We start from the raw sequence: 19,539 nt of genomic DNA, 5'->3' as shown, positions 1-19,539 counted from the left end.
AATATTGGACCTACTGGAGTGACCCGGGTTCAAATCTCCACACAGCCGTGAACCTTGGGCCAGGCATGCACTCTGAAGTCTTGGCAACCTCACAGGGTTGTTGTAAGGATAATAAAATGATATTTTTTTTTGGGGGGGGGAGGGAGAATCATGTATGCCACTCCGAGCTCTGTGGAGAAGGAGTGGGATAAACATGAACAGTGGACGCTCGGGTTGAGAACGTGATCCGTGCGGGAGGCACGTTCACAACCCGCAGCGCCTGTCTGCGCATGCGCGGGGCGTGATTCGGCGTTTCTGCGCATGCGCAAAGCGCGTTTTAGTGCTTCTGCACATGCACACGCACCAAAACCCGGAAGTAGCCCGTTCCGGTACTTCCGGGTTTGGCGCGGTGCGCAACCCAAAAACGCGCAACCTGAAGCGTCTGTAACCCGAGGTATGACTGTAATTAAGTACTTTAGTTCTTAATTTTAGCAGGGTTGGAAGAAAGGAAAAGGCGGGAAGGAATGGATACCTGGAATCTTAAACATGGGGGAAGAAGACCCATTTCATTCTCTCGAATTTGGATCTTGCCTGTCGCTAAGCGATGGTTTAGGTCTCTTTTCCTAAGCACTGTTTGCTCTTCCTTAGAGACACTTTCTCGCCCTTCTGGGAGAAGTTCAGTTCCCGATTTGCATTGATGACTTGCAAGTCATAAAGAGGAACAGCTTTGGAGTTGAACTAGAATAACTCTTTGAAAACGTAACCCTCCGTTGCAGTCTTCAAAAGGTGTCCGAAGCCTCTCCCTCTTCCCTGTCCCCAAATCCGCCGCACCACAGAGGCCCAGGCGCCATAAATTTTGGCCTTGCAGTTAAAATACCTTCCACCCTTCCGTTTCCATTTCACATTCCAGCTGAGGCCCCTCTCCCCGGAATGCCAGATGACACTTAATAACCCAAGTCCATCCCAGCTCTGTCGGTGTCGTATTTCTCAACATGTGCTGTTTTTTTGGCTTTCTTCCAGGGGGAACTAGAAAAGTTGAATCAATCCACAGATGCTATCAATCGGAGAGAAACAGAACTCGAGGTACCATTTTTTAAAATGCTTTCCTGCTTTGTATGAACACACATTCTTCTCGGAGATCTTGCGTATACATTTTTAAGGTTGTTATTATAGTGTGTGTTTTTTAAAGAGAATGGTATTTGTTTGGATTTTTTGTCTTGGCCGCTTGAAAAAACCAAAACACCCACACCAGAGAAACGGCAAAATAAAAATAAAATGTCTGCATGGACTAAGCCAGCAGACGAAGAGAAAGTAGGTCACACTTCTCTCGCTCAGACACTGAAATTGAATGACATTACTTTGTACAATGCTTTGAATTTCATTAGTCCTGAGATACCTGCACCAAGGGATAAGGAGTGTAGCAATCAAAGTGGTAATTAATCCCTACATGTAGGTATGCAAACAGTGCTTTTGAATTTGGTTGGGCTCCCTCCTTCTCTCTCTCTCCCTCCTGTAGCGCTTCCACCAACGTTTGCAGGATCCTGAGATGCTGCTTCAAAATGAAAGAAAGACTTATTATTTCTGCCAGATTTATATACAGCTTAATCGAAAACAGGGATGTGGGTAGTGCTGTGGGTTAAACCACAGAGCCTAGGGCTTGCCGATCAGAAGGTTGGCGGTTCGAACCCCCGCAACGGGGTGAGCTCCTGTTGCTCGGTCCCTGCTCCTGCCTACCTAGCAGTTCGAAAGCACGCCAGCGCAAGTAGATAAATAGGTACCACTCCGGTTTGAGCCCCACGTTGGGCAAAAAGATTCCTGCATTGTAGGATCTTTGGAGTTGATGACCCTTGTGGTCTTTCCTACTCTGCAATTCTATGACTCTATGAGGTGTTGTCCAACAACAACTGGAGGACCACAGGATCCGCATCCTGTGCCTTAAATGATTTTTCTTGCTTCAGCTGCTGTTTGGAAATAAATGTTCACGAGATGCTCAGTATCGTGCTGCATATGAAACAACAATAACAACAATATCAATTTACATACTACCCATTATCAGAAGATCCCAGGGCAGTGTACAACATTCAAAACACATTACAGTGGTACCTCAGGTTACATACGCTTCAGGTTACAGACTCCGCTAATCCAGAAATAGTGCTTCAGGTTAAGAACTTTGTTTCAGGATAAGAACAGAAATCATGCTCTGGCGGCGCGGCGGCAGCAGGAGGCCCCATTAGCTAAAGTGGTGCTTCAGGTTAAGAACAGTTTCAGGTTAAGAACAGACCTCCGGAACGAATTAAGTACTTAACCCGAAGTACCACTGTACAGAACACCAGTGATAAAAGCATAGTAAAAACATAATAAAATGCATGCTGACGGAAAGCAGGTAATAGCATTTTGTTTTGTTGGGGGGTGGAGAGAGGCAGCAACCATGTAGATTTTTTTTCTTTTCCCCTTTTGTTCTGTGCTCCCGTTTGTCCGATATCTTGCATTTGTTGTTCCCTAGGCCATTTTGAAAGAAACAACACAGCGCTTACTTAAATGCTCCTTTCCTGTCGCCTGGCCTTTTAAACTTTAGCTCTCTACCTCCAGCCGATGGTAACCAATGTTGTCAGTCAGGGACCTGGCAAAGGAGAAGAGGCTATTCTGGGCAGATGTCGCCAGCTCGGAGAAGAGGTCTCTTAATAAGTCCTCCTGGCACTGATCTCCGCAAACAAAAGGGCAACTGAGGACACGGCTGTCTGTAATTTATGAATGTTGGGGGATTTTTTTGAGGCGGTGGGTCCCAGATGAGAATTGCACGAAAGCACTAATTTGCCCCTCTCTAATGTATGCCAGTGTGGGACACGGGTGGCGCTGTGGGTTAAACCATGGAGCCTAGGACTTGCCGATCAGAAGGTCGGCGGTTTGAATCCCCGCAACGGGGTGAGAGTCGGTCATGACTGGACCTAATGGCCAGGGGTCCCTTTACCTTTAATGTATGCTAGTAATTTGGTCAGTAGCGCCCTTGTGGGAAGGCAGAATAGCTAGAGGATACATCCTTTGTACAGTGGAACCTCGGAAGCCCAATGCCTGTAAACTCAAATGTTTTGGCTCCGGAACGATCGAAAACCAGAAGTGATTGTGACGCTTGCAGAAGTGAGGCTCCTGCAGCCAATTGGAAGCCACGCCTTGGAAGTCGAACAGAATTCCGGAACGGATTCCGTTCGACTTACAAGGTATGTCTTTACTGCTTTGCTGCTGTTTATACTCAGGTTACCAACATTTCTTAGCCCCAGGACGTAGCTGGATTTTGTTTGCGGGTGCAATGGGAAACCTCCCTCCTCCCTTCCTCAAACCAGCCCTTCTCCCAGAGGCTGAAAGAGGCAGAGTGTTCACCCTTTTTCCAAGGTAAAAGTTGGATTCCGTAGAATTACTCTGAGCTTTAAAAAGCACATTCAGCTGAAAAAGGAAGTGGGAAGCAGTGGCACTTTTCCAGCTTCCTCTTTCAGCTCCACGTACTTTCCAAGGGAGAAAATGGTAACCGCTGTCTCCACCTTGTCCTTGGGGTCTATGTGATGGTGCTTCTGAGGCCTTGTGTGTGCCAGGGGAATATCTCAAGGGTGCCATGCCACCCACAGGTACCACCTTGTTTAGCTAGGCATTCCTTTGCATCCTTTTCTGTGGCACCAGAGATATGGAAGAGGTGGACCAATCTCTCCACGTCCTGATCTTTGCAGAGCCATCGTTATTCTAAGGTAAAGGTAAAGGGACCCCTGACCATTCGGTCCAGTCGTGGCTGACTCTGGGGTTGCGGCGCTCATCTCGCTTTATTGGCCGAGGGAGCCGGCGTACAGCTTCTGGGTCATGTGGCCAGCATGACTAAGCCGCTTCTGGCGAACCAGAGCAGCGCACGGAAACGCCATTTACCTTACCTTACCTATTTATCTACTTGCATTTTAATGTGCTTTCAAACTGCTAGGTTGGCAGGAGCAGGGACCGAGCAACAGGAGCTCATCCCGTCGCGGGGATTCGGACCGCCAACCATCGGCAAGCCCTAGGCTCTGTGGTTAATTCACAGCGCCAGCCACGTCCCTTATCATTATTCTAGGTCTGCACAAATTGTGATCCATCAGGCTGCATGCTTGATCAACCTGGCTTTGACATCTGCAACTACTGGTTAAGAGTTCTGGGCTAGGGAGACTGGTTCGAATCCCCACTCAGCCATGAAATTCAGGGTGCTCTTTGAACAGTTGCACTCTCTCTCAGCCTAACCTACCTCCAAAGATTGTCACGAGGGATGTTAGAAACTCAGATATATATTCCAGGTGCTACGCAGCTCCTTAAGCCAGGGTTGCAGTCACCAAATCAGAACAACTTGTTGCAGTTTTTGGGACAGGTAGCTCGAAAGTCACATTTTTTCCAATACGACTTTTTTGGTTCCTGAAATTGATTCTGATTGCGCAGATAAAATATAATGGATAGGATTCCACAGGATGTGTTGCTGGTTAGTGTGAAAACAGTCGAACGTTTTTGAGGATCCCCAGGAATGCGTCTCCAGATGGTGGGAGACATCTGGCACCATCCTGGCATCTTCACTTGGTTGCAAGTGGGTGATAGCCAGCTGCAGAACACGCCTGGCAAATTTTGAGCTCTGGTCGCGAGGATAAAACGTTGCTAGGGTAGGAGAACCACGAGTGCCGTTATGAGTAAGGTGGAATATAGGTAAAGGGACCCCTGACCATTAGGTCCAGTCGTGGCCGACTCTGGGGTTGCGGCGCTCATCTCGCTTTATTGGCCGAGGGAGCCGGCGTACAGCTTCCGGGTCATGTGGCCAGCATGACTAAGCCGCTTCTGGCGAACCAGAGCAGCGCACGGAAACGCAGTTTACCTTCCCGCCAGAGTGGTACCTATTTATCTACTTGCACTTTGACGTGCTTTCGAACTGCTAGGTTGGCAGGGGCAGGGACCGAGCAACGGGAGCTCACTCCGTCATGGGGATTCGAACCGCCGATCTTCTGGTCGGCAAGTCCTAGGCTCTGTGGTTTAACCCACAGCGCCACCCGCATCCCTAAGGTGGAATATATAAATGTAATAAATCAGTCCTGCATTTGGGAGACCACAGTACAAGTTTGACATTTCCTTTTAGGTCTGGGGAATTGCGAGTTGTGCAGGCCTTCCTCATTTCTGCATCCCTCAGTGCCTGCGATAGGCTACTCTCTGGCAACTTCCAGCACTTCCCAGCGCATGTGAAGTTGTTGTGAGCTTCTGCCGCTATGTGCTGGATGCCACTTTCAGTGCGCTACGGCTCGCTTGCACATTGAGGATGATTTGAGATCCTGTATCAAAATCATTGGCTGTGCAGAACCGACAGTCGCGGCAGTATAGTTACTGGTTTGCTTGTTTTTCTTACATATTTTGTGTTTTGGTATTTCAGTGCTGTGAATCTCCCCGAGATCTACGGATTAAGGGCGGTATACAAATTTCATAAATAATGGCAATAATTTACATGCTGGAAATGATTTCAGTGACACGTAAATCCAAGAATCGGCGGCAGATGCATGTATGTTCTCCTGTTAAAAAAAACCCCAAAGGTTTGGCTAGCAGCCTGCAAAGTCAATATCTTTGGCAGCCTCGGTTCTGTAAGACGATAAATAGCATCCTGTATCCTCTCTGCCCAATTGTTTATGGCCCCCTGGAGCGCTCGCTGCTCCTCCGATGACTTGGAAGCCTGCTGCGTGTTGCTGCGGTGGTCTCAGCAAGGTAGAGAGCAAATGGATTGAAAGGCACTGGGCTATTGATGGTTTTGTATAAATTAATCTATTGCTTCTTAATGAGCCTTTGATTGGGCTTGGTTAAAATCCATAACTCGGTTGGCACAAAGTGCAGACCCAGCGCTAATGCTGCGGCCAAGGATTATGGAGGTCCTTCGAGGGGTTTTTAATGTGCGGCTTTGTCTGGTGTTCCTGCTCATGATTGAAGCCTTTGTGAAGTGAACTCTTCGCTAATACTGTTTTAAGACCGGCGAGCGCTGCTTTGCCACATCAGCAGTGCTCTGGCTTTGTATGTGTGGACACGAAGGCTATTTGATATGAAAGATCTCCCCTCTGATAGTCAGCCCTGTTGGAAATGGGGTAGGGGGGGGTTCCTCCACCCCTTTTTTGCCAGGCCCCGGCAGGCTGGTAAAAAAAATAAAAAATAAAACAGCAGGGTAGTATCTTGAGTGCTTATTTGCAAGCTCGAAACGGAGGGCAAAGCTTGTTGTTGTTTAGTCGTTTAGTCGTGTCCGGCTCTTCGTGACCCCATGGACCAGAGCACGCCAGGCACTTCTGTCTTCCACTGCCTCCCGCAGTTTGGTCAGACTCATGTTTGTAGCTTCGAGAACACTGTCCAACCTTCTTGTCCTCTGTCATCCCCTTCTCCTTGTGCCCTCCATCTTTCCCAACATCCGGGTCTTTTCCAGGGAGTCTTCTCTTCACATGAGGTGGCCAAAGTATTGGAGCCTCAGCTTCAGGGTCTGTCCTTCCAGTGAGCACTCAGGGCAGGTTTCCTTAATAATTGATAGGTTTGATCTTCTTGCAGTCCATGGGACTCTCAAGAGTCTCCTCCAGCACCAGAATTCAAAAGCATCAATTCTTCGGCAATCAGCCTTCTTTATGGTCCAGCTCTCACTTCCATAGCATGACATGAATTGTGCATAAGCAGTTGATGCTGGTGGTTAAACATTTGCATAGCTTGGAAGGGGAAGCAGGGCTGGGAACTCACCCCAACCCCATAGCCCCGGGAGGTCGAACTTCCATTGGCACCAGTGCAAGTTTTCGTTTCCAAGAATTTATTTCGGGGAGGGTCATTGGGACCACAAAGAGGGGAAAGGGTTAACTTGCCCACACTCCATCCTGATGCTGGCTCAGACCCAACGCAGGGTTCTCATTTGTGGCAAGCGTTTAATGATGCTTTGAACGTGAGCTGTGGCCCATATTTACGTATCCCTTTGCTGTACTTGAGAACATAAAGTTCACGGGCGCTGGTTGTAAATGCTGATCTCCGAGAACTAAGACTTAGTAATGAAGCTGTGTGTGTTTGGCAGGGAGAGCAGGAAATGATTCTTGCTCATGCATGCATACTGAATTGGGAATAGGAAGGGTCACATTGTGCATTTACACATAAATATCTTAGTAATCTGCAATTCAGTTGACGCTATGTATCATGCGTTTGACCTCCCAAGTTTTTATTATCCTCTTCAGGGTTAGAATCATTGAGTGGGAAGGAACCACGAGGGCCTGCTGGTCCGAACCCTTGCAATGCAAGACTCTCTCCCCCGTATAATTTTTTAACATTTGATTTTAAAAAGTATAGACATGCAACATAAATTAGTTCCGAATCCAAATATCGAGATTACTCTGAATCTCCTGACTTCCCTCCATCCCTTCCCTGGGTCCTAACGGGATTACTATTTACAACTGCGTACCATTTTTCATCCTAAATTTTCCCTACTTTCCATTGCTTTACAAGTGCGGTTAAAATCCTGCTAACAGTGGACTTGTAAATAAATTATAAACTTTCCCCATTCCTTATTTAAGTTCTTGTCTTCTTGATTTCTGAGCTTTCCAGTTAATTTTGCCATTTCGGCATAGTCAGTCAACTTTGTTTGCCATTCACAATGCAACGGCACCCATTCACTGTTCTTAACATATCAACACACCAGTTATAATGGAATCCTTTTAAAGCTGACTGCAGTAAACGAAACTGACTGAGGACCACATATCCCCACTTTTTTCGATTTTTTCGATTGGGCTGATCCACTCACTTGTCCCGCCGTCCGTGACCTTGTAGTTTGCACCGGAATTTGCTGCGAGGTGGGCCAGCCTGGAAACAAAAGGAAAGGGGGACGGAATTAGATGATTTGTTCTACTTTTAAGAAAACAGAATGCTGCACACAATGGCGATGAAGGAAGGAAGGAAATATTTAATGGCCCATTGAGGTGGGACAGCTGGTCAAGCGCTGGGAGGCCTGCAGCAGAGCAGCTGGGAGCGACGGCAGAATGACTCTGGAGCTTTGAGCCGATGAATAAGGCGCTTTGGCCAGAGTATGTCAGAGCTCTTCCAATTGTGGGGCAGATGTAGCCTAACAACCACCCGCCGCGGTTCATGTTCTTGGCAGCGTAGCGCAAGGCAGAATTTGAGACCTTCCCTTGCGCGGTTTAGAACAGCTGCCACTGTGATTGGGGAAGTTGTTGAAAAATCACTGGAGAAGTTGAGAATCGTGTGAATGCGTCACAAACGTTAGCAACATAGGGAGCTGCCTTAGGCAGAATCCATCTAGTTCAATATTGTTCACACTGGCTGGCAGCATGGTTTGAGGCAGTGTCCTTCCCAGGAGATGCTCACAGCCCACCCGTTCTCTCTGGTCTTGCCAGTGGCGTACCATGGGTTGCCAGTGCCCGGGGCCATGCAGAGGAAAAGACAGAGTGTGAATGCACATCCAGCTGCCTAACGGTGTCCGTGTCACCCAGGAGATGGCAGCCGCAGAGATAAGAAAAGAAGAGTCATTCCATTGCCTGGAGAGGTCACTTCCTGGTTCGCATGCAGCAGCCGTTTTCAGTGGAGCCCAGTGACAGAGGCACACTGAGCTGTTTGAGGCAGCACTGGGTGTTGAAATATTGCACCCCGAACAATTTTGTGCCTGGGGCAGTCGCCACTGGAGAATCTATATCAGACAGTGGCATTTCAAATTTCTCAGTGGTAATTCTGAGAAAGCCCCTGGGAGAGCATTTTCAGACTCTCTGAAGAGTCTCTAACGTGAAGATGCTCAAAATTCCAAAGGGAGACTCCAATGAGAAGTTGGAATTTATTTGCAGACTTGATGTGATCATTTCTAAGCTCAACATAGACTAGGGCGTGGCTGCAGAAAGCCATTATCCTTCTTAAAGGGGTCCATGTACACATCTGGTGCCTTCCAGATGTTTTGGACTACAACTCCCATCAGCCCCAGTCAGCAGAGCTTTGCCAGTTCATCTTACATTGGGAATAAGTTACCCTTTGCAGTTGTACAGTTGGGAAAGGGGCTGTGTGAATGGCTCCTAATGTTTTTTTTTGGGGGGAGACCCAAAACCTGACGTCTTGAAACAGGAATTACTCTGACTATATAAACATTTAAAGTAAAGGGACCCCTGACCATTAGGTCCAGTCGTGACCGACTCTGAGGTTGCTGCGCTCATCTCGCTTTATTGGCCGAGGGAGCCAGCGTACAGCTTCCGGGTCATGTGGCCAGGATGACTAAGCCGCTTCTGGCAAACCAGAGCAGTGCACGGAAACGCCGTTTACCTTCCCGCCGGAGTGGTACCTATTCATCTACTTGCACTTCGTGCTTTCGAACTGCTAGGTTGGCAGGAGCAGGGACCGAGAAACGGGAGCTCACCCCGTTGCGGGGATTCGAACCGCCGACCTTCTGATCGGCAAGTCCTAGGCTCTGTGGTTTAACCCACCGCGCCACCTGCATCCTGATTTAAACATTTAGTGCTGGATTAATAAAGCCAATTGCAAGCTAGAGCCTACACAGCTTCAAAGCCGGCTTATATTACAGTCAACAATTTATTCCTTTCTACTGGGGTAATGGGCTGTCAACAGAATCCCAATCCCTGCCTTGTGGGTTGTCAAGAGGATAATGGAGCTTCTCCGCTATATGAACCCCGGGAAGAGAATAAATTTCACTCCCATGCTTGCCTGCCATAGAGCTGAGAATTGAGCGCTGTGTATCTGAAAACCTGTCATCCTGTGAAGGGCAGGAGAATCATCTTTGTCTGACTTTCAGGCCTGGAATTCAAAATTTGGGATATCTGGAGGGGTGTGTGGATGGGTGTAACATTTGCTTTGTTGCTGCTGCTTTAAATCACTGTATGGTTTAAAAGATCCGTATAGTTAAAGTCATGGTTTTCCCTGTAGTGATGTATGGAAGTGAGAGCTGGACCATAAAGAAGGCTGATCGCCGAAGAATTGATGTTTTTGAATTATGGTGCTGGAGGAGACTCTTGAGAGTCCCATGGACTGCAAGAAGATCAAACCTCTCCATTCTGAAGGAATTCAGCCCTGAGTGCTCACTGGAAGGGCAGATCATGAAGCTGAGGCTCCAATACTTTGGCCACCTCATGAGAAGAGAAGACTCCCTGGAAAAGACCCTGATGTTGGGAAAGATGGAGGGCACAAGGAGAAGGGGAAGACAGAGGATGAGATGGTTGGACAGTGTTCTTAAACCTACCAGCATGAGTTTGACCAAACTGTGGGAGGCAGTGGAAGACAGGAGTGCCTGGTGTGCTCTGGTCCATGGGGTCACAAAGAGTCGGACACGACTAAACGACTAAGCAGCAACAACAACATGGTTTAAAAGGGCCTTGAAATCTGTCTGATTTCTCTTTCTTGAGACAGCATGTTACATCGATCATGAGAGGAAGTCATCCTGGTATACTGGGGACGGAATTATCAGCCGGTTTTTGCTGCTCAGAAATCCTTTTCTCCCCCAAGAGCAGGTTTTGTTTGTCCTTGTCTATTGATGTATATTAAATACAGACTAGTACTTGAAATTATTGGAAAAACGAAAGCGCTTATAATACACCCAAGTCTTTAATTTCACAGAAAGCCCCATCTTATTTAATAGGATTAAGCTGCTCACAGTAGGGTTATGCCCAGCCACCAACGCTCCAGGAAGTACATATTATGGTCCTCTTGTCTTGTTTTCCTGTCCTATTTTTGCAGCTGCTCAATTATAAAAGCTGATGTCATCCTAGCACGTAGTTCTTAAAGAGAGTCAGAAATAAGCTTTTAGAGACGTCGGTTATAATTAAAACGTTTGCTTCACCAGTAAATGAAACCTTGTGTTGCTAATTATCATCCTTTTCTGGCTTGCTGTTGGGATGTTAGACTGTTTGTGTGTGTGTTAATCCTTGCAAGGAATTGTAGAGTTGGAAAGAACCACAAGGATAATCTATTCCAACCCCCTGAAATGCAGGAATCTTTTGCCCAATGTGGGGCTCGAACCCACAACCCTGAGATCAAGAGTCTACATGCTCTGTTGACTGAGCTATCCCTCAAAAGAAATGGTTACTCTTCAAAGCTGGAGTTAGATAGACCACAGCTCCATGCTGCTTAGTGGACGATGCCATTGGAGAGAGATTTCTGGGGTCCCCTACTTTGCCACCTGTGTCAGTCAGAACTTCTTTTCTGGTATTTATAGCACAGATTATGGAAAGATGTTGCTAACAAATACATAGTAAAAGGTAAAGGACCCCCGGAGGGTTAAGTCCAGTCTAAGGCAACTATGGGGTTGTGGCGCTCACCTCACTTTCAGGCCGACGTTTGTCCACAGACAGCTTTCTGGGTCATGTGGCCAGCATGGCTAAACTGCTTCCGGCGCAACGGGACACCGTGACGGAAGCCAGGGCGCACAGAAACGCCGTTTACCTTCCCGCCACAGTGGTACCTATTTATCTACTTGCACCAGTGTGCTTTCGAACTGCTAGGTTGACAGGAGCTGGGACAGAGCAACGGGAACTCATCCCATAGCGGGGATTCGAACCGCTGACCTTCTGATCGGCAAGCCCAAGAGGCTCAGTGGTTTAGGCCACAGCACCACCCACATCCTAATTAGATAGATAGCTAGATAGTAAGTACAAAGTATATAACTATTATAACCTCACCATTTGTGCCATGCAGTGGTGCAGCGTATTTAGATCATGTCATGAACAGCCCAGTCATTCTTACCATACTGACACAACTGGGCTTCCTGCTCCCCAGTGAATCATGCAGCCAGCACCTTCCTGTGCCAGGCAAAACTTTGGGTGGAGTGAATGGGGAATTTGAGAATGATGTAGTCAAGCACTGATTTCCCTAGATATTGGGAGGGATGGACACAAAGCACCGGACTCCTGTTTCTAGCGGCAACCTTGCATTTGTTGTCATTCTGCCTGGTTGCAGAGTAAACTACATCACAAGAGTATTGTGACATCAGCAGTGCCATCCCAGCCAGACTTTGGAGCAGATGGCCAGGACCCCACCCCACGGGCAAGAGCGTCCCCCTTGAGGTGGTGAGAAAGCTACAAACAACATTCTGCTTGGCGGTTGAGTTGGTATGGCAGCTAGTGAGATATTGGGCAAGGCCAGCAATCGTGTATTCCCTTGTAATGGTATAAAATATCACTAAATAGGCACATAGGAACAGCAGGTTGTTGCAGCCCAATCTGTCCTGTGTTTAGGAAACGTTGCACCGAGGTGACACACTTTAAACCTAGATTGCTGTTTGTTTAAAAATGCTGGTAGCATTAAGATAAATTCAACAATGCAAATAAGTTTTGATGGATGTAACAATGGATTACAGAATGGTTTAGTTTATGTAAAATATGCAGGGATGTCGGGTAAGCAAAATGAACCACTGAAGGAGAAGAAGGGAAGGCATTGATTTAAGGTTGTTTAAATGAATATTTTGAAATGTAATTTAGAAAAATTAATTAAAAAATTATATACAAATAAGCCTAGATTGCATTCCAGGGAAGGTGACTCTATCAAGTTGCAATGGATATGTGTGTGTGTGTGTGTATATACACACAGTTTTTTAAACGTCTTTTTCCCCCGTTACAAAACTAATAGTCCCCAAACAAATATTACAAATATGGTCACAGCTGAAAGGACATTATCAGTTAGTGCTGAGGGGGAAAAGAGCCCCAGAATCACTCTGAAATTTCTGAAAATTCAAAAAAAGGACCCTGCAAAAATCATTTGTTTCTTTTGAGGAATACAGAAATTCATGTCTGATTTATATATATATATATATGAGAGGGTTTGACCTCTGTTCAAATCTAGTTGGCATTGCCAGCAAAAGTTGATAGATATTATATGCACATATTGGACATTTACCTAAGGCTTTCACTGTCGCAATGATCTTTATTTGCTCTCCAGAAGCAGCACACATTTTCTCATTTACTTCAACAGCTGTGATCCTCAAGGTTCCTCCATGTTGTTCAGGATGGGCAGGCTTAGTGAATTACAACTGCGAGAATCGTCTCCTGACACCTTTTTGCTTCCCTTCTCTGTTGCAGGATGCGCGCCAGAAATTCCGCTCCGTCCTGGTTGAGGCGACAATAAAACTCGATGAGCTAGTGAAGAAGATTGGGAAAGCTGTCGAAGACTCGAAACCCTACTGGGAAGCTCGGAGGGTTGCCAGGCAGGTAAGCCGAAAAGCCTTTGCTATTAAGCGGCGAGGGTGTGACTCTAGCCACACAGAGTACACTTTAGCCTGCTTTGGAGCATGGTTGGCAGCTTCATATACTGCGATTGTTCATATACTGCAATTGTTCTGCACTGGCTTTGGTCCTGGCTTGTATTAAGGGCGTGATCTTGGCTTATTCTCTCGGTTTGTGGAGCCAGAATTCCCCGGTTTGGACAGAACGAAGAACTGGTTGCATACAAGCCAGGAACTTCGAGCCAAAGCTGAAGGCTTGGCCCCAATTCTCGTTCTTAGCTTTATAAACTATAGTGAATGATCATCCAGATCTGCCCACCAAGACTGTAGCGGCACCTTGGTTCTCAAATGGCTTGGCTCCCGAATGCCGCAAACCCAGAAGTAAGTGTTCCGGTTTGTGAACGTTTTCTGGAAGCTGAACGTCTGATCCGGCTTCCGCTTGAGTGCAGGAAGCTCCTGCACTCAATCGGAAGCTGCGCCTTGGTTTTTGAATGGTTTTGGGTGTCGGAACGGACTCCTGGAACAGATTAAGTTCGAGAACCAAGGGACCACTGCACAAAGATGCTGTTTATATTGTGCAATGTGTAAGCATTTGACGAATATCATTGTGGATGTTTCAACTGTGCGTAATGGTCGCGGGACTGATGACACCGTTTTTCTCCTTCTGTACCCTCTCCGGCTGCTTGTAAATATCACCCACGCGCAACTAAACTCTGAAAGGACTTGCTCTGTTCTCTTTCCCCGTCCCCACTAATAATAGCGATCTGTCAGATCCTTCCAAAAACCTATCTGCGTTCCTGTGATTCCCAGCAATTGCGTCAGAGCACAACTAATTATTGGTCTTGGGATTTCCATTTCTTTGTTCTGATTTTTAAAATCCCGGATGCTCAGAAGCTCGAATTGCAAATCGATTTAAAAAAGCATGTGGGTGTGTTGTAATTTGAAGACGTTTGGGCGTTGCTTACTCACGGGCTTTTGGGGTTGCTATGGAAACTGATGGCAAGCTAAAATATGGAGGAGTTTCTCTCTTGCACCTTCTCTTTCTGTGGTTTTGAACCAAAAAGGAGAACAAAAAATTCTGGTGGCATTGCTTAAAAGTGACTGTTTGTGGCTTAGGGTGTGAAGACAGTTGTGACTGGACATGGCTGTGCGGCTGCTTTGTGATCATCATATTGTGACACGCTGTTTTTAAATCTCATAATAGTGACTGAGATGGCTTTCTTTTCTTACAATACCCCCCTTGATCCAGTTTTGATTTTATGACCAGCAGACAGTATGGCTAGACTCAATGGTGCATTGAATGGAACAATGATATTCAATGGTGCAATTGTAGTTAATGCCCTCGGTTCGTTCTCCTGTAATGATTAGGGAAAAAACCCTCCATCCTCAGGCCTTTCACTTTTGTGAGACATGGGGCCAGCTCTCATGACCCCACATTCTGGAATTATTTGCAGTGTGTGCTCATTTCTCTTAGGAGCAGAGAGCGATGAAGCAGTTGGGTGGCTGCGTCACAATGGAATCTAAGCCTTGATTATTACTAATGGGAAGGTGAGTTGGGATCTGGGCTTGTAGTCCGAGACAGGGGGCTCTTTCTATAAACCGTCAGCTGGCTTGACAAACCTGAATTGGGTGGGAGCCCATCAAAGTCATCCTGTTACCAGCTTATAAATTGCTTTTCATGCTTGTTTGTGGTCCTAGTTTGAAGGATCAGCCTCTGGAAAGCGATTAGGCTCATTGACAACCGAAACATACTTGTCAGCAATTCTTTTGCTCTGATCATGTTTGTAGCTTACTCTGGAGCACTGTTTGTGCAGAGTGCAGCTTGCCCCCCCCCCCCAAAAAAAGGAGGGTGAGACTAGATGGCCTTTGGGGGTCCCGTCCAACTCTACAATTCTATGAAAAAGGCTTGTGTGGCTAAGGTGGAATAATGAGCTGCTGCAAAAAAGGGTAAAGGTAAAGAACCCTGGACAGTTAAGTCCACTCAAAGGCGACTATGGGGTTGTGGCGCTCATCTCGCTTTCAGGCTGAGGGAGCTGGCGTTTGTTCACAGACTTCTTTCGGGGTCATGTGGCCAGCAGGACAAAACCACTTCTGGTGCAACAGGACACCGTGATGGAAACCAGAGCACACGGAACCCAGAGTGGTACCTATTTATCTACTTGCACTGGTGTGCTTTCGAACTGCTAGGTTGGCAGGAGCTGGGACAGAGCAACGGAAGCTCACTCCGTCGCAGGGATTCGAACAAGTGACCTTCCGATCTGCAAGCCCAAGAGGCTCAGTGGTTTAGATCACAGCACGGTGTTCCCCGTCACACACACACACACCTGTAGTAAACCCATCCTGTGCTGGCTATCCCTTTGCTAATTCCGGAGCTGCTCCTTGACTTCGTTGCACTTTTTGGATGTTATGTGACTGCGTGGAGAAGGGTGTGGAGTGGAATTGCACACAATTCAAATTACAAGAAAGGCGATTCTGACTAGACATCGGGAAGAACTTTCTGATAGTAAGAGTTGTTTGACAGTGGAACAGTCGCCCTCGGGAGGTTGTGGGTTCTCTTGCTTTAAGGTTTCTAAGCAGAGATGATCATCTGTCGTGGCTGCTTTAGCCGAGATTCCTGCATTCCAGGGGATTGGACTATATGGTCCTTGGGCAATTCTATGATTCTAAGTGTAGAAATTGAAATTGTTGCATGATTCTACATCCAGCATTCATGTGTTCATGTGTTCATAATAAGCCCCCACGCATATATAGCTGAACACAACAGAACATCTGTTGGGTGTCCTGAAAAACCAGAAATTGTGATTGCATTCAAAAGTGATTCCTGCTCTGATTTTAAAAACTATTCTTTAACAAAAAAAATCCATATGTTAAAAGCAGATCCGGTCTAAAGTTACATCCATACCATGGCATTTAAAGCAGGTGGGTCCCTCCAAACAATCCTGGGAACTGTAGTGTGTTAAGAGTGCTGGGAATTGTAGGTTTGCAAGGGATAAACTACAGTTGCCAGGATTCCTTTGGAGGAAGTAATTCGCTTTAAACATACGGTGTGAATGTGTCCTAAGTTAGTCGATCGTTTGAATCACCAGTGCCATCTTCAGAGTCATTAAAATTTCACTTTTTGCTGTTTTGGAACTTGCGGTAAACCATGCGACTGTACAGATTTGCCCCGTCTTGCAAAAACCCTTCTTGGCAAGAGCTGCGAGGAAGGATGAGTTCTGAGAACAAAAATCCTATGTCTGTGAAAATGGGGCAGAGTTGGATTCATGTTTGGCCGGCCGCCACGGAGTCGGTGACAAGCGAAAGAGCTGGCATAGTTCAGCACAATAACTGGCTGACCTCTTCTGCTGACGCAGTCGTGCTTGGTAATCGTCGGTAACTCGAGGAAGTTTATTTCTTTGTCCAGAAGAGAGAACTTTAGAGACTGAAAATATTTCTGTGTTTCTATAGGAAGATCAAAATCCACTGGAAGGTGGCGTAGCAAAGCGGCTCTGCTGTGAAGTGCATATAATTGTTGAAAATGTTCTTCTATTATTATTATTATTATTATTATTATTATTATTATTATTATTATTATTATTATTATTATTTTATTGAGTTTATATACTGCCCTGTACCCGGAGATCTCAGGGCAGTTCATAGAAAAGATCACAACATATATAATCAGGATAAAAACAGCAACCCAATAACACCCCCCCCCCCCCGAAAAGAGCCACATTTTAAAAGGACATAGGATGTCAACCAAATCAACCAAAGGCCTGGTTAAAAAGGAACATTTTTGCCTGGCGCCTAAAGGTGTATAATGAAGGCACCAGGCGAACTTCCCTAGGGAGAGCATTCCACAGACGGGGGGCCACTGCAGAGAAGGCCCCGTTCTCGTGTTGCCACCCTCCAGACCTCTAGAGGAGGAGGCACACGAAGGAGGGCCTCAAAAGATGATGTCAGGGTCCAGGTAGGTTCATATGGAAAGAGGCAGCCCTTGAGGTATTGCGGTCCTGAGCCGTTTAAGGCTTTATACTTCAAAACCAGCACTTTGAATTGGGCCCGGAAACTACCGGTAATTGGTAGCCAGTGCAGTCAGACCAGGATCGGTGTAAGATGCTCAAACTGTCTTGCTCTGGTGAGCAACCTGGCTGCTGAATTCTGCACTAGCTGAAGTTTCTGAACCGTCTTCAGAGGCAGCCCTCCATATAGCGCATTGCAGTAATCTAACTTGGAGGTTACCAGAGCATAGACAACAGTGATTAGACTATCTTTGTCCAGATAGGGGCATAGCTGGGCCACCAGCTGAAGCTGGTGGAAGACACTCTGGGCCACTGAGGCCACCTGAGCCTTGAGTGACAGCAAAGGATCCAGGAGGACCCCCAAGCTACGAACCTGCTCCTTCAGAGGAAGTGTAGCCCTATCAAGAGCAGGCGATCTCCTACTCATCCGGTCTAGGGAACCCCCACTAACAGAGCCTTGGTCTTATCTGGATTGGGCTTCAGTTTGTTGGCTCTCATCCAGTCCATTACTGAGGCAAGACACTATAAGCGCAGCTTCTCTCATTGTTGCATATATATACACACTGTATTTTTCCACGTATAAGACGTCCCCACGTATAAGACGACCTCTGTTTTTTTTTTAACCCAATATTAAGAAATTAAGTTGTTTAACTTTTGGGGTGGGGGAGGTCACTTCCACCAATTGCCCACCCACCTGCCCACCATTGCCGATCGCTTGCCACAGCCACTGCCAATCGCACACCTCGCCGCAGCTGCCACCACCAGCCCTGCCGCAGCCTCCAGTCACCTGCCCGCCTTGCCACATCCACCAATCACCCGCCCATTCGCCACTGCCAATCTCCTGCTTGCTGCTTCCATTAATCGCACCCCCCCCCCCGCATTCACTATCGATGTACAGTGATACCTCTGGATGCGAACGGGATCCGTTCCGGAGCCCCGTTCACATCCTGAAGCGAACGCAACCTGCGTCTGCGCGGGTCGCGATTCGCCGCTTCCACACATGCGCGTGATGTCATTTTGAGCGTCTGCACAAACTGTAACCTGAAAATGCTTAACCTGGAGCACATTTAACCTGAGGTATGACACCCATTTTTTATTTTGCAAAAAGCCTCGCCTTATATACCGAAAAATATGGCATATATTAAGTAAGGGAGGTGTCTCTGCAGCTCTTGCCAATGTGAGAGTCTTGTTTCTTCAATCTGCTGCTGCTGCTGCTGCTGCTTCTAATGTCGGTTGTGATGCAATGCCCCCTGGAAGCTTGCAGTGCCTCCGTCTTGACCCTTTCGCTCCCATGACCCCGTGTGATTTATTAGGCCCTTAGGGCCTGCACTTCATTGCGGCCTTTTACCTCCGAGATCACTTCATTTTCGTTGAGAAACATCATTAAATCTTGGGTGCCCTCCTGCTTTCACCATCTTGAGTAAACTGTGGGAGCGTGACATCAAGCTTGCAGAAGAGAGCTCGCTTTGATACTGGGTATCTGCTCCAACGGGACATTGTGATGATTCAGTAATATATACTTACCAGTATATATAATGAAAAAGGAACAGAAAGTTAGGAGCAAGCTTGTTAGTTTGATTAGTTGGAAAAATTTTAGCTCACGTTGCTTGATGTTGTACGGGCATGTGTGATTGCTTATGATCCAAGTGAATGTTCTGAGCAAATGCATTGAATGTGGAATGGAAATATTTTGTGGAGTATTTGGAAATCAACTGTAAACATGTGAAAATGTCAGTAGGATTGAGGTAAATTCAACAGCATAACACATAATGAAGGAATAATAAAGGAATAAGGGAATTAAATGGATATATAAGAATATGGGAGGGAAGGAACCAGGGAAGGGGAAGAAGGGAAGTCGCGGATGATTGGTTTATTTTAAAGAAAGATATGAACGAGGAAGTGCTTATTTTAATGTGAATGTGGTTCTGAAAAATGTAACACTGAAAAATATAATTTTTTATATGAATGAATTTGGAGCTTCATACGGGAGGCAACACCAAGCATTGTCCCCTAGTCTCCACAGTTAGAAAGTGGTTTAATTTCCCTTCCAACTCTACAATGCCATGATTCTATGATCATCTGTATTTTATAAGTTGTTTGCTGTTTGTGAATAAGAAGTGAGGTTACAGGGAACCAAGCAGAGGGCCTTCTCAGTAGTGGCACCAACCCTGTGGAACGCCCTCCCATCAGATGTCAAGGAGATAAATAACTATACAACCTTTAGATGACATCTGAAGGCAGCCCTGGAGTTTTTAATGTTTTATTATGTTTTTGTATATTATGGAAGCTGCCCAGAGTAGCTAGGGCAACCCAGCCAGATGGGTGGGGTATTATTATTATTATTATTATTATTAT

The 19,539-nt window shown here is 46.5% G+C and overlaps 2 protein-coding genes across 13 annotated transcripts in view; one reads left to right on the top strand and one right to left on the bottom strand.

Annotated features, from left to right (window-relative positions):
• The window catches only part of SH3BP5 (SH3 domain binding protein 5), a 48,071-nt gene that overhangs the window by 4,585 nt on the left and 23,947 nt on the right, over nt 1-19,539 (top strand). The window contains exons 2-3 of the mRNA XM_082193054.1: nt 1,000-1,062; nt 13,041-13,169. Coding sequence (XP_082049180.1) covers nt 1,000-1,062; nt 13,041-13,169 — 192 coding nt within the window. The remainder of the gene's footprint in view (nt 1-999; nt 1,063-13,040; nt 13,170-19,539) is intronic.
• On the bottom strand, nt 1,128-11,973 carry LOC309515362 (uncharacterized protein). Of its 12 annotated transcripts, none has more exons than XM_082193157.1 (4): nt 11,646-11,972; nt 7,763-7,821; nt 2,563-2,599; nt 1,128-1,531 (listed from the first exon to the last, which is right to left on the bottom strand). In XM_082193157.1, the coding sequence occupies exons 1-4, from the start codon at nt 11,655-11,657 to the stop codon at nt 1,361-1,363; spliced, it is 279 nt and encodes a 92-aa protein (XP_082049283.1). In that variant the 5' UTR covers nt 11,658-11,972; the 3' UTR covers nt 1,128-1,360. The 12 variants fall into 12 exon arrangements, 3 of the variants coding, with proteins under 3 accessions (XP_082049283.1, XP_082049281.1, XP_082049282.1); XM_082193155.1 differs by having other exon boundaries at nt 2,563-2,683; nt 11,646-11,931; XM_082193156.1 differs by having other exon boundaries at nt 1,128-1,528; nt 2,563-2,683; nt 11,646-11,931.

Source organism: Podarcis vaucheri, assembly GCF_965113315.1.
Source record: "Podarcis vaucheri genome assembly, chromosome: 12".
Taxonomy (NCBI): Eukaryota; Metazoa; Chordata; class Lepidosauria; order Squamata; family Lacertidae; genus Podarcis; species Podarcis vaucheri.
Note: the sequence above shows the minus strand (reverse complement) of the source record. Positions and strands in the feature narration are given on the sequence as shown.

Coding starts and splice junctions, on each gene's coding strand:
- LOC309515362 (XM_082193155.1), bottom strand. Junction 2,684..7,762: donor GGTCACGGACGGCGGGACAA/GTGAGTGGATCA, acceptor TTTTGTTTGCGG/AGATCAGTGCCAGGAGGACT. Junction 1,532..2,562: donor TTGGTTACCATCGGCTGGAG/GTAGAGAGCTAA, acceptor TTCATTTTGAAG/CAGCATCTCAGGATCCTGCA.